We start from the raw sequence: 13,548 nt of genomic DNA on the forward strand, positions 1-13,548 counted from the left end.
CTGTTTTTCTCTCTCTCTCTCCCTCTGTGCCTCCACCCCCCTGCCCCTGCCATGCTCGCTCGCTCTCAAATAAATAAATAAAATCTTAAAAAAAAAAAAAAACGCAGTAAGGAGGACTCTCCATTTTATGATGTTATCCAGTGGCAGCAAGGGCACAAACCAAATGACAAATAAGCGCAGCCGGTGGCTCAGCGGTTTAGCGCTGCCTTTGGCCCAGGGCGTGATCCTGGAGACCCGGAATCGAGTCCCACGTCTGGCTCCTTGCATGGAGCCTGCTTCTCCCTCTGCCTGTGTCTCTGCCTCTCTCTGTGTCTCTCATGAATAAATAAAATCTTTTAAAAAAATGACAAATAACCCACAGCTGCTTCCCAAGGATGAACCCACAGCAACCAGCCCCGCGTGGAGTCCAGTCTCCTCATGAGAAACTCAGCGATTCGAGGAATTACGGCGCAGAGCAACCAGCCTCGGGACCTCGTGGTTCTCCGTGGTGTCTCCTACTCGCTCTCGGGACAAATTTTCCTAAAGGAAACACGAAATCGCCACCTACCTGTGGTACAGTTTCTTGTAGAGATCCATATGGCCGGCACTTATGTTCAGCTTCATGAAGCTGGTGGCCCCGCTGTCATCCGCTATTCCTTGGCTCGAATAGAAACTATTCCTAAAAGAGGCAGAAAATGTTCATTGAAACGAGGGCTTCGTTGCAAGCCATTGCAAATCCGGTGCCCTATCGTCACACGTCTCTCCGGCGGTGCTCAGACTACGAGGAAGAGCTGAGGAAGACGAAGATCACAAGGTCTAATCAAGCCACGTCAGGTGTGAGGAGCCTCTCTGCACCCGATAACCCACAACTGTCGGGGAGAAGCTCTCTCTGCCGGTTGTTTTCTAATCTGGTTTGGGTTAGGGATGTTTTTAAAAAAATTTTTAAAAGATTTTATGTATTTATTTATGAGAGACCCAGAGAGAGAGGCAGAGACACAGGCAGAGGGAGAAGCAAGCTCCCTGCAGGGAGCCCGACGTGGGACTCGATCCCAGGACCCCGGGGTCACGCCCTGAGCCGAAGGCAGATGCTCAACCACTGAGCCACCCAGGCGTCCCTGGTTTGGGGTAGGGATGTATGAGTACGTGAAACTTAAGAAAATTTGCAGGTATTAATACACCGTCAGCTACACGATCCCATCAGGTCCTGAACGGTGATGAGGGCTTCACTGTGTCATTCCCTGGCGATTTGGGGATTGGCATTTTGAAATACTTCATTAGCTAAGATGCCAAGTTTCTTTTTTTTTTTTTTTTTTAAGGTTTTTTTAATTTATCCACTCATGAGAGAGACACAGAGGGAGAGAGAGGCAGAGACACAGGCAGAGGGAGAAGCAGGCTCCATGCAGGGAGCCCGACGTGGGACTCGATCCAGGGTCTCCAGGATCATGCCCCGGGCTGCAGGCGGCGCTAAACCGCTGCGCCACCGGGGCTGCCCAGATGCCAAGTTTCTTATCAAGTGGTAATTAATTCTGAAAAATGGCATATAGAGATCCTCTTAGTATTGCAGGGAAGCCACACGGGGACACCCCGAGGGAAAGGCCGTGGTGATGAAACCACACAGCCTTCTTCCCCGTGGGGCCAGACAGCTGCCATGCGCCCCTGACTGGGAACCCCTGGGAGGGACCCTCTGCCTCTCCCACCCTCCCTGGGGCCCCCTGCAGGACCGAATCCCCTTCTGTGTAAATCTGATGTCACTGCTCTCTTGTTCAAAAGCTCTAGGGCCATCCCCCAAGCCTGCCCGCTGTGAAGATTGAGCACGATCTGTTCCCCTGCATCTCCCCCAGAGCCCCCTGCCTGTCCCCAGCCAGGCGTCACCCAGCCCTCGGCCCTCGGCCAGCACCGTGGACCTTGGTGGCCGCGGCACTAGACGCCCCCAGTATCTGGGAGCGGATGGCGGTGGGGAGGCGGCGGGGCTGGGCGCAGTGAGTCGGGTCCTCTAGATGCAGGGGAGGGTGGGCCCCTGCTGGTTTCCCCGACCAGTGCTGGGAAGGAGACAGCTGTCGCCAGCACTGGGGTGTGTGCTGTGGCACCTCCGGGGAGGGGCTCAGAGAATCTTTGCTCTGTTTCTGCGTCTGGGGCCACAACTCACCGGTAACCCATGTCCTGGCACGCGGCCCTCCCGTAGCTGTCACTCCAGTTGTCCTGACACACGGGGTGCCAGGACTTCCTCTGGGACGAGTACACCTGGAGGATAAAGTTCGGTCCGTAGAGGCGAACTGCACCAAGGGAGACAGTCTGTGAGTCTCTGCAGGTTGTCCGAACGCCACCCGGGCCCTCCCGCGCCCCCCCTCCCCCCAACACAGAGACTCAGAGGTGCCAGGCCTCAGGCCCCCTGCTCCGCGGGCGCTGACCACACACAAGGGGGTCCCCGGTCTATCCCTTCCCGGCTCGAAAGTGCTCTCCACCCCAAAGGACTGACAGCAGGTGTTCAGACAAGGACTTGCACACGGATGTGCAGCAGCAGCGTTTTTCACAACAGCCACCAGGTGGGAAAACCTAAGCGGCCACGAACGGATGAACGAACAAAATGCGGTCCATCCATACCGAGGAGCGTCATCAGCCGGGAAAGGAGCGAGGCCCCGGCCCATGCTCCAAGCCGTGGGAGCCATGACGACACTCTGCTGCGTGGATGCTCCAGACACCCTATGCCCCAGGCTCTGTGACCCGCCCAGAGTAGGAAATCCAAGGCGACAGAGAGTAGATTAGCAGCTGCTTAGGGCCCCGGGTGGGACGGAAGGAGGGACAAGCCAGGGGGGCGGGCGGGGGGGATCCCTGCTCCTGCTTCCCTGAGCAGGTGATGCAAGTATTCTAAAATTGACGTGGTGATGGATGCACTTCTCTGTGGATATGAAAAAGCCACTGAATTGTAGGATGAATTTTATGGCATGTGAATTATACCTTGATAAAGCTAATGTGGTGCTTTTGTTTTTAAGATTCCATTTATTTATTCATGAGAGGCACAGAGAGAGGCACAGACACAGGCAGAGGGAGAAGCAGGCTCCATGCAGGGACCCCGGGATCACGCCCTGAGCTGAAGGCTGATGCTCCACCATGGAGCCACCCAGGCCGTCCCAAAGCATCTTTTAAATAAATGAATAAGATCAAGGATATTTTTTTTAAAAAATGATCTTCTAAATAATCATTTTGAACAATAAATTGACCCCTCCTGCTCAACACCCTGGATCCGGGCAGCGCACCCAGAGATGAGCCAAGTCCCCTGGGCCACGGCTCTACCTCTAAATCCAGCAACTCAGCTCTGCCCGAGCGACCTCAGCTGTTTTGTTCAAAGAAACAAAACATTATAGACATAACATAGGTTAAGCCTCTCGCTACTCCAGCGCCTTCTCCCCTCCCCGGAGGTCACCACAGTCCAGAATTCTGAGCATTCTCCTCGCGTGGGCAGCTGGGCGCAGCCACAGAGCGGGATCCCGTATGGCTCGAGGATCGGCGGGTGTCGTGCACGAATATAAACGACCTTGATGACAGCGCGCCAGGAGCCAGGGCACGCTGCCGAATGCTGTGTCCCGCACGACGTCACCTAAGCAAAGTCTAAAAGCGGGTGAAAGCGTGCCCGGAGGTCTGGGTGGGGGGGACTACGTGTGATGTAAAATATAAAATGAGGACCTGGTGATCGCAGACCTCACATCGCCACCCCCACCAGCCCACTCGCTGGACGTTCGGACCGACACCTGGGGGCTCATCCCCTGTGAGGTGAGCATCTGTAGGTCGGATTATTTCCTGATGCTTCCGGGATGATTGATCCCACATACCAGGTGCGTGCAGGCTAGCCACGTGCTACGTGAGTGGATAAACACACTGTGGCCCGTCCAGATGATGGAGTATTATTTGGTGCTAAAGAGAAATGAGCCATCAAATGGGAAAAGCCAGGGAGGAAAACCTAAGTGCACGTCACTAAGTGACAGGAGCCAATCTGAAAAGGCTCCAGACTGATTCCCCCATGTGAGCTTCTGGAAAGTGCACGTTTGTTCAAACGCAAATGCATGATACACGTGTCCACAATGGCAAGACCGAACTCCACTGTGAACTAAGACCTTTAGTTAATAAGAATGCATTAATTAATCATTGGCTCATCCATGAAAATGGAAGCCCCATACCCCAGTGCAAGGGGTCAAAAATGGGCAGCTGTGTGTGGGGGACGGGGATTCGGGAAGTCTGTACTCTCTGCTCAATCTTCTGTACGTTTGACACTGCTAAAAAATAAAGTCCATTAAATTAAAAAAAATAATAACTGGAATTAGGGGCGCCTGGGGGGCTCAGCGGGTGAGCTCAGGGTATGATCCCAGGGTCCCAGGATTGAGTCCCGCATCAGGCTCCCTCCGTGGAGCCTGCTTCTCCCTCTGCCTGTGTCTCTGCCTCTCTCTCTCTCTCTCATGAATAAATAAATTTTAAAAATCTTTAAAAAAAATAACTGGAATTAAACATAATTGCAAAACTAAAAATAAAACTGACACTGTGGCATGGCAGATAGTAAAGGAGACTATTCGATTTGTATCTTGACTTGTGGCCCTCTTAAGAGATTTATTTTTTCCCCTTCCATCAAATGCTCACTAGGGTAGGTGATGGGGAGTAAGGAAGGCTCTTGCTGTGCTGAGCGCAGAGTTGTACCAGGTGTTGCATCGCTACGCTGTACACCTGAAACCAATATTCCGCTGTAGGTTATCTAACTGGAATTTAAGTAAGAAATTAAAAAAAAAAAATGCAACTTGGGGAAACACGACAGCGGATGTGCCAGTGAGCTGGAAATGGTCTCAAGCTCAAGTTCTTTTTTTTTTTTTTTTTTTTAAGTATTAGGGATTGTTTGGCTTTATTGAGGCACAATTGATGAAGAACCACTGTATATACTTAAGGGGTACGGCCTGGCGTTCGTTTGGATTCATGCACACGCCGTGACACGTGGGCCACAATCAAGCAGGGTGACACACCCATCTCCACACACGGCTTTGCTTTCCTCTGTGGCGAGCACATCTGACGTCTTCCCCCTCGGCCAGTCTCAAGCGTGCAAAACAGCGCGCTCGCTGGGCCACCCCGAGCCATTCTTGTTTCTCTCGTAACAGGTAAAGGTCACAGAAACCATGGCAACAGATGCAGAAAGTGAACTAATGTTAACAACGCTCGCACATTCAATACGCACATGAATATATTCGAGAATATATATACTCCGAGGCAGAGAACGCTCTGCACGTATATTTGAACGCTTTCCACGGGACGGGGGATGTTCTCGAGCACCAGAAGACGTGCATTTCATTGAGAATCATTTCTGCTCTGCGAGGTGGGCGACTTAGAAGCACACCAGATGCGTGTTCTGATGGGATGCAGAACACGCACACGACGTCATGTTCATCTACTTGGTCTTATGTAAATAATCAGCGTGGAAATGATACAAACTGCAACTAAGGTGAGTCGATCAAATTACAGATGTGCAAACGCTCCGACCTGGCAATTCTGCTTCTGGGGCGTGTCTCCTGCCAATGTGCTCCTGTGGTTGGAACACGCGTGTTATGTCCACCGAGAAGAGAGAGCTCCCGTGGCTCTGGAGCCACACACGGGAGCACGGGGTGGGCCGCCGCGGGGAACACGGGGACCCGCGTCCCAACCAGAAGTGGTCCTCAGGACGTGGCATCAAGGCCTGCGTGGTCGGCTGGGCAGTGACCACGGGAAAATGAGGACCGTGGGAAATAGGCACACGCCTATTTGCTTTTTCACTTAAAACCTTAAAGAAAAAAAAGGGGGGGGAACCCGTCTATGGGGATCCCTGGGCGGCGCAGTGGTTTAGCGCCTGCCTTTGGCCCAGGGCGTGATCCTGGAGACCCGGGATCGAATCCCACGTCGGGCTCCCGGTGCATGGAGCCTGCTTCTCCCTCTGCCTGTGTCTCTGCCTCTCTCTCTCTCTCTCTCTGTGTAGGACTATCATAAATAAATAAAAATTAAAGACAAAAAACAAAAAAAAGTCTATGTGTTGCTCCTGAGAAAGTAGGATGATTGGTTGGTGCCTGGGCACACATGCGTGCATGTGCGTGTGCGTGTGTGTGAGCAGAGTGGGGGAGAATGAGTTTTCCCTGCACCCTATGGTCCTTCCTGATTTCGATCTACTTGAGGATGTCAACTCCAAGTATTTAAATAAACACAACGTAAACATCAAGAAGAGAAGAAGGAAGGGGAGAGTCTGCAGGAAATAGAACAAATGTGTCTTGCCGGAGTCTCTCCTTGCACGCGTGCGTGCACACAGATGAAAACACCAAAAGCCATCACCCATGATAGCTTAAGGGCGCTCTATGAACCTCAACGCCCCTTTCTTAAGAGAATGGGGAGGGTCACATCGTCACCAACACGCAGGCAGGGCGCTGTGTTGAAAGTGTAAGGAACACATGGGTCGCTGCTGAGTGTGGACATGTTCCAGATGCAGGCACAGCTCGAGGGACATGGGTGACCCCAGGGGCTGCATGGATCCAGGGCCCAGCCTTCCTCTCCGGGGAGTCCCACCGGCCAGGCCCAGTGGTGTGCCCTACACCAGCATCGTGACGGGGCGGGGAGGAGGGGCAGGGGGGCAGTCCTCACCCGGGGTGGCCCGGAACAAGAGAGGGGACCCGCATCCCCCGCCCGCCGCAGCCCTCCTCGGGTTTAAACAAAACCCTGAGGAGTGAGGGGACACTTGAGGGCAGAAGAGGAAAAGCTGCTTGTCCGATTTCTGGTGACCCCTCTGACACCACAATTTTGAAATTTCTGTCTGTTTAGAAAACTGAGGTTCTCATGTGAAGGTGTCAGAGGGCACAGCAGGAAGCGGGACTCGGGGGGCGCAGCCGTTGGCCTGGCTGGCTCACTCGTTCTGCTGGAGGACCACAAGCTAAAAGCTTGTCAGAACAAAAAAGCAGTTTCTGCCAGGGGCAGAGAGCAGTTAAACACGCGGCGGGTGACGCTTGGCTCGCCCACCTCGGCCCACCCAGAGGACACGGGGAGCAAGCAGCCCCCCCGTGTGCAGGCCCCTCGGCAGGTGCCCGACTGGGGTGGGAGTCACGCTGGGGGTGGCCGTCGGTGGGTAGGAGCACGACACCTGCTCAGGACAGCCGCTCCTCCACCCTGGAAATCACTTGGAACAGTGATCGGAAAATCAGGCAGGCCACCTCCGCGGCGAGAGATACACGTCGCCTTAAAGGCGAGCTGGCTTGGAAAATAACAGAGGGCACTCCCGACTCGCTACCTTAAACCCTCTGCTCATGGAGTTGCTGTCAGGGGACGTCCTGGGCCGGTCGCACGCACACCATCAGCGTGGCCCCGGCCCCGCGGTCTCCCTCCTACCGCCGTGTGACCCCGGGCCAGGAGCGCAGCCTCTCTGAGCCCTGCTCCTCATCTGGGGTTAGAGCGAAGGTTCAGGGTCCCGAACGGGTGGCTGGGCCGGACCCAGGCCCGGCCACAGTGTCGGTGGTGGACGCCCGGGGCCCCCTGCACTTACCGCACCGGTTCTCGTCCTCCCCGCTGGGGCAGTGCAGGACCCCGTCGCACCACTGAGAGGGGCTGATGCAGGTCCCCGAGCTGCCGCACTCTATCCCGGACACCGAGCACTTGTCCTCCACTTGCAGAGAGACGGGAGGGAGACCGGTCAGCCCGAGACACCGAGCAAACTTCACGCACCTGCCGCGAGTTCCAGAGACCACTCTCTGGGCCCCGAAGCAACAGGAGAGAAGAACCTTTCCCCCCCTTTGGTTTAATAAGGAGCAGATGTGTCCTTGCCACGGTCGATAGCAAGGGAGGCAGGGCTGGCAGCCACAGGAGCCCCCGCAGCATCACCTCCAGGGGGACCCCGAGGGGCCCGGGGCCTTGGACTTGGATAGTACCCCACCTCCTGTCTGCCACACAGGTGACTCCTGTGGTCCCTAAACTCCATGAGCCTGTAGTGCCCTGCGCTGGTGGAAGAAGCCGGGCTGTGGTTAACGAGGTGGCACAGGCAAGGCCCGCCCCCGCACGTAGCAGGTGACACGGCACGCTGAGATCCGGGGGACAGGTGTGGCTACACGGCGGGGAGTCTGTGCTCACCAGTGCCAGGAAACACCTAGCGCCCCGGATCTACCCAAAGTGTGTCACCACGGCGTGTGTCACCCCGCCACCAACATCACGGGGTGCTGACCACCCACAGATGAGGATGATGCACGCAAGTGACTCCTAACAACCCAGACAAGGAGATCGGGTGAGAGGGGTCCTCCCTGTCACCCAACAGAGGGGAAGAGAAGACAGCTGGTTTGCTGGGAGAGACTGCAGGAAGAAGAGAGGGCAGGGCCCCCCGCAAAGCCTCGGCCCCCTTCCCACACTTACTGAACTTCCAGAGCAGGACCGCCGCCACAGCTGCCCCCGCCAGGATGGTCCCCAGGACGACGGTGATGCACAGCGCTTTCTTAGTCTCTAGGAAAGGGAGGGGGGGAGCACACTGTGGAGCGGCAGCGTTTGCTCAAATTGAGTCACACTCTCCAACGGTCCCCGCCACTTGGATAGTACAGCATGTCAAGCAGTAATTTCTCATACAGTGAGAAGTGAGACTTTGAATTTTTCATTTAAAGATTTCCTTTGTTCATTCATGAGAGACACAGAGAAAAAGAGAGGCAGAGACACAGGCAGAGGGAGAAGCAGGTTCCCTGCGGGGAGCCCGATGCTGAACTCGATGCCAGGACCCCGGGGTCACGCCCTGAGCCGAAGGCAGATGCTCAACCGCTGAGCCACCTGCGGGTCCCAGTTTCATGCTTTCTGCAGCCATGATATGAACGTAACCTACCCTTACGTTAAGTTTTAAAAAGCCATGGTCTTAAGGGCGCCTGGGTGGTGCAGTCAGTGAAGCCGCCGACTCTTGGTTTCCTCTCAGGTCATGGTCTCAGAGTCGTGAGATCGAGCCCCGCACTGGGCTCCCTACTACATGCCTGTGTGCTCTCTGTCTCTCTCTCTCTCAAATAAATAAATAAATAAATAAATAAATCTTTTTTTTTTAAATGTCTGGTCTTAGAATAGTCAAATACATGTTTAATGTAGAACATTGCCTAAAACTTGGGCAAGTACCTTGTTTTTGGTAATTCCAGGCATAGGAAAACAGCCATAATGCCCCCAAACTACGACCTCAAGGTAGAATAAATCGTCTTACCCAAGACAGTTCAGGGAGTGGATGCCGCCGACCCAGAGTCCCAGCGACAGCCACCAGCCACGTACGCCTGTTTGCACTTCAGTTACTTATCATGAAACGTACTGAGTAGCTATTCATTAAAGGTCATTATGTCAATTCCAAAGCTCAGCAGTCACGTGCGGCCAGGGGCTGCTCTACCGGAGAGGGCAGCTGTGGAACATTCTCGCCCCCCGTGGAATGTTCCACCGGCAGTGCTGACATCGGCCCTTTGGTTTGAGGCAGGAGCACTGGGCTCACACCTCAGCCAAGAGTAACATCATTTGGAGAAAGTCACCCATGCTCTCCAGTCAAAACACACCGGCAGGTCACTGTTGGTCAACGTGTGAACCAAACGCCGTATCAAGGTTCAGAGAGCAGCGCCAGACACACCACACCCGGCAGTTCCTACAGGGCGGCTCCTGCGAGCCCTCCTCAGAGGAGAAAGGCGGAGAGGCCGGGGTGGGGTGGGGGGGTGGGGGCATTCAACAGACCCTCAGCAGCCCCTCGGTTTACAGCAGGACACCCTGTACGTAGGTGTCCCAGAGTGTGCGGGGAGGCCGGCCACTCCCTGTATGCATCTGTGCTTCTGGACACAGGTGGACGGGGCTGACCCACCCACCCGCCTGGCCTCCAAACCCACCTCTGGGTGAGCATGTTCTGGAACCGCAGCAGGCTCAGGGATCGCCTGGGAGTCTGCTAACCACTTTCCTGGCCCTCCTTACCAGGAGCTCGGTTCCGCTGGGAGAGGGGAGGCGTGAATTTACAGTCGTAACAGGTGCACAGCTGAGGCGGAGGCCACTGGTCTGCGGAGGGCCAGGTGACACTGAAAGCCACGTTATCAGAACCAGGCCTCCGGTGATTACGTGTCAGGGCTGAGCTGGGTGGAGTGGCAGGGGAAGCTCACGGGGGAAATCCTAAATTCTAAATTCCTTGGAACTCACTCGCCAAGGACGATCTCTTCCGTTGGAGGGGGAGTAGGGGGTTTCCTGTGTATTTTATCTGGGATACAATAACACACCTGGCGAGCTAAAAGCTATTAAATTAAGCATTCTTAACCTCTCACTGAGAGTACGGCCGTCTGCCCAGCTCTCCCTAGGAGCACGTAGGCAGTGGGAAGCCCCGACCCTGCTTTTGGTGGATGGGCACCTGCCATCAGGGTCTGCTCAGTCCACGCTGGGTCATGATTTGCAATCGTGCTCCTGTTGCATTTCACTACGACGTACTGTTCGTGCACCCTCATCGTCCTCAATTTAGTCAGTTGATGCAGCCCTACCACGTCCAGGGCCAACGACCTGCCTCACAGACCGCTGACCTTCAGTTTTCCAAAACCCAGACCTCAGGATGTATAGATGTGGGGACTCGGTGTGAGACATTTGGGACCGTTGCCGTAGCAAACGGATACAGTGAGGCCCAGGGTGGCCCTGGCACTCCCGATGGGTTCTTCTGGATTTGTGCTTCGTGAGTAACTCGCTAGACACTGCCAAGGCCCTGACACTATGTGTGGCTATGTGCGGCACGAATCCCACCACACCACGTTCTGGAAGAAGCAGAACGATGGAGATCGGTGGTCGCCACGTGTTGGGGGAATAAGGGAGGGATGAATGGGCGCGCCTCAGGGGATTTTGAGGACACTGAAGTATTTTACTGTGACGATGCACATGTCTTTATACATTTAACAAAAGCTGCAAAATGTACTAGGAATGTGATCCTAAAGTAAAACTATGGACTTTAGTTAATTAGACTGTATCCACATCATCAGTCCATCGATTGCAACAAGTGTAGCACCCTAAGGCAAGATGATGGGAAAACCTTGGGGGGTGAATGAAAGGCTATGTGGGAACTCAGGACTCAATTTTTCCTCAATTTTCCAAGCCTAAAATTACTCTAAAAACTAGTCTATTGATTGGGACACCTGGGGGGCTCAGTGGTTGAGTGTCCGCCTTCAACCTGCAGGGTCCTGGGATTGAGTCCTACATTGGGCTCCATGTAGGGAGCCTTCGTCTCCCTCTGCCTGTGTCTTGGCCTCTCTCTCTGTGTCTCTCATTGATAAATATATAAAGTCCTAAAAAGGGGGGGGCAATGGTCAGAAACCAAGAGTCCCCTCTTGAGGTTAGCACGTTCAGAGGGTGGAATCCATACTAGTGACCGTCCTACCCAGGCAGACAAGAGGAGCCCACTTGCCTGACACCTACATCCCCAGTCTTCCAGGGGTAAAACCTGGAGATGGTAAGCGATGGAAAGAAAGAGGGAACCATATAGGAAAGAAGGAGGAAGACTGAAGGATAGGAAATGAGGGAATAAATGAGAGTAGAGATTATGGAAGGGAAGGAAGGACCAGGAGCCATTTGCAAAGGTGAGTGTCGGGCAGGACTAAGGGTGACAGCGCTGGTTAAGGGCTGCCGGGGCCTGGGGAGGGGCATGCCGGGACTTTAGGCAGCACAGGTGTTAAGGACTCATTTCCATGCTTTACGATGTGCTGGGGGCGTGTGGAGATTCACTTCGCTATTGCTCTTTGTACAAGCTGCATGTACACGCGAGCTTGCAAAATAAAATAAAAACATCGTCAACAAAAATGGTAACCGTTCAGTGGCTGGTACTGGTACCAGCTATACTGGTTTCCCCGGGCAGTTCTTCACCCTTCCCCTAGCCCGCAGTCAAAGCTGGGAGGGTGGGAAGCCTGGGTGACTCAGTGGGTTGAGCATCTGACTCTTGGTTTGGGTTCAGGTCACGGTCTCAGGGTCATGCGATTGAGCCCCACGTTGGGCTCCATGCTCGGGGGCGGGGGGTCTGCTCGCCATTCTCTCCCTCCAAGTGCTCTCTCTAAAATAAATCATCTTAAAAAAATAATAAAACAAAAACAACGAGCTGGGAGGGCCGCAGGAAGAAAGGAGATGAACGAGAGAGTCAGAAGGAAGCACGTGGCATTGAGGGGATCAGTCCCGGGAGCCCTCGCCCTGCAATACGCACTGCACTCTGCCCGTGAGATCCTTGAATTCGAGACCTACTTCCGTGTGCGCCAACCACACCAGCCGCTTCACTGGCTGAGCACCAAGCCCTCGTCCAGCAACTTAAACGTGACTTGCTGTATCCAGGGAACCATGCCACAAAGAAAGGGAGGGGGGTACGGGATTCCCGCTCTGGAGCTTACCCTTCATTGGCAAGAACAGGCAGAGGCCCAGCTCGGAAGACCACCCCGGGTGGTCAAGGAAAGTGAAGGAGGGCTGCAGGTTGGCAGCCCTCACAGGGCCCCAGGCCGGAGGTGACAGAGGCAGTGACAGCTGTGACAGCGAGGGAGAGGGGAAGGGTGCGGGACCAGCCCCCGCAGAGGAAGGACAGTCAGCGACAGAGCCCCCTGGGGAAGGTGGACCCCAGCGCTGGTGCTGTTGTAGGAAAGAAACACAAAAGGGTCCTACTTGCGGTGCACCCAGTCCCCAACGGGGACTTGGGCTGCGTGTGGATGGCAGGTGTCGAAGTGTGCGTCAGCACCCTCGGGGTGTACTGGGGCACTGCAGGCGGGTAGTACGGGGCCGGATACACCGGGTAGGCTCTGGGGGCCGTAGCGGGCTGCGGGGGGTACAGGCTCTCGGGTTGGTATCCATGGTTTTCATAGTAAGGTCCAACTCCTGGCGGTGACCCCTAAACGATGAAAGAGAAGGTGAGTGCTAGGAAACCCCAATTACCCCAGAGGTTAGGTGTGCATCCATCACACTTGGACAAGGTGCTGAAAAGCTGCTGCAGATTCCCCTCAGGTTCAAACACTGAAGTCACCTAGACCAAGAACTAACCAGAACTTTCAATAAGTGTCAACAGTTTTTGGGGATCCCTGGGTGGCTCGGCGGTGGGCGCCTGCCTTCGGCCCAGGGTGTGATCCTGGAGTCCCAGGATTGAGTCCCACGTCGGGCTCCCCACATGGAGCCTGCTTCTCCCTCTGCCTGTGTCTGTGCCTCTCTCTCTCTCTCTCTCTCATGAATAAATAAATAAAATCTTAAAAAAAAAGTGTCAACAGTTTTGTGTGTGTTTGTTAACTATTTTTTTTGAAATAGAGATAAATAAAATACTTTGAAATAAAGTGAATGATCAATACCGAGATTTAGTAAAAAAAAAAAAAAAGAAATGATATAAAATAAAATAAAGTAAAAGAAAAGAAAGTAAAAGAAAAAAGGAAAGGAAAGGAAAGGAAAGAAGAGAAGAGAAGAGAAGAGAAAAGAAAAGAAAAGAAAAGAAAAGAAAAGAAAAGAAAAGAAAAGAAAAGAAAAGAAAAAAGAAAAAAATGTGTATAGGTCTGGGTGTGAGCCTGTGTTCACTGCCTCCTGGAAACCGGCCACACCCCCCCCTTGGATGATGCAGGTCGGACG

The 13,548-nt window shown here is 54.0% G+C and overlaps 1 protein-coding gene across 3 annotated transcripts in view; it reads right to left on the reverse strand.

The window, feature by feature from the left end:
* The window catches only part of TMPRSS2 (transmembrane serine protease 2), a 35,742-nt gene that overhangs the window by 11,622 nt on the left and 10,572 nt on the right, over positions 1-13,548 (reverse strand). For all 3 annotated transcript variants that reach the window (XM_077879276.1, XM_077879278.1, XM_077879279.1), the window contains exons 3-7: positions 12,607-12,829; positions 8,362-8,448; positions 7,505-7,624; positions 2,126-2,252; positions 548-658 (exon numbers count right to left, since the gene is read on the reverse strand). In XM_077879276.1, coding sequence (XP_077735402.1) covers positions 548-658; positions 2,126-2,252; positions 7,505-7,624; positions 8,362-8,448; positions 12,607-12,829 — 668 coding nt within the window. The remainder of the gene's footprint in view (positions 1-547; positions 659-2,125; positions 2,253-7,504; positions 7,625-8,361; positions 8,449-12,606; positions 12,830-13,548) is intronic.

The sequence above is a fragment of the Canis aureus genome, chromosome 30, assembly GCF_053574225.1.
Source record: "Canis aureus isolate CA01 chromosome 30, VMU_Caureus_v.1.0, whole genome shotgun sequence".
Lineage (NCBI taxonomy): Eukaryota > Metazoa > Chordata > Mammalia > Carnivora > Canidae > Canis > Canis aureus.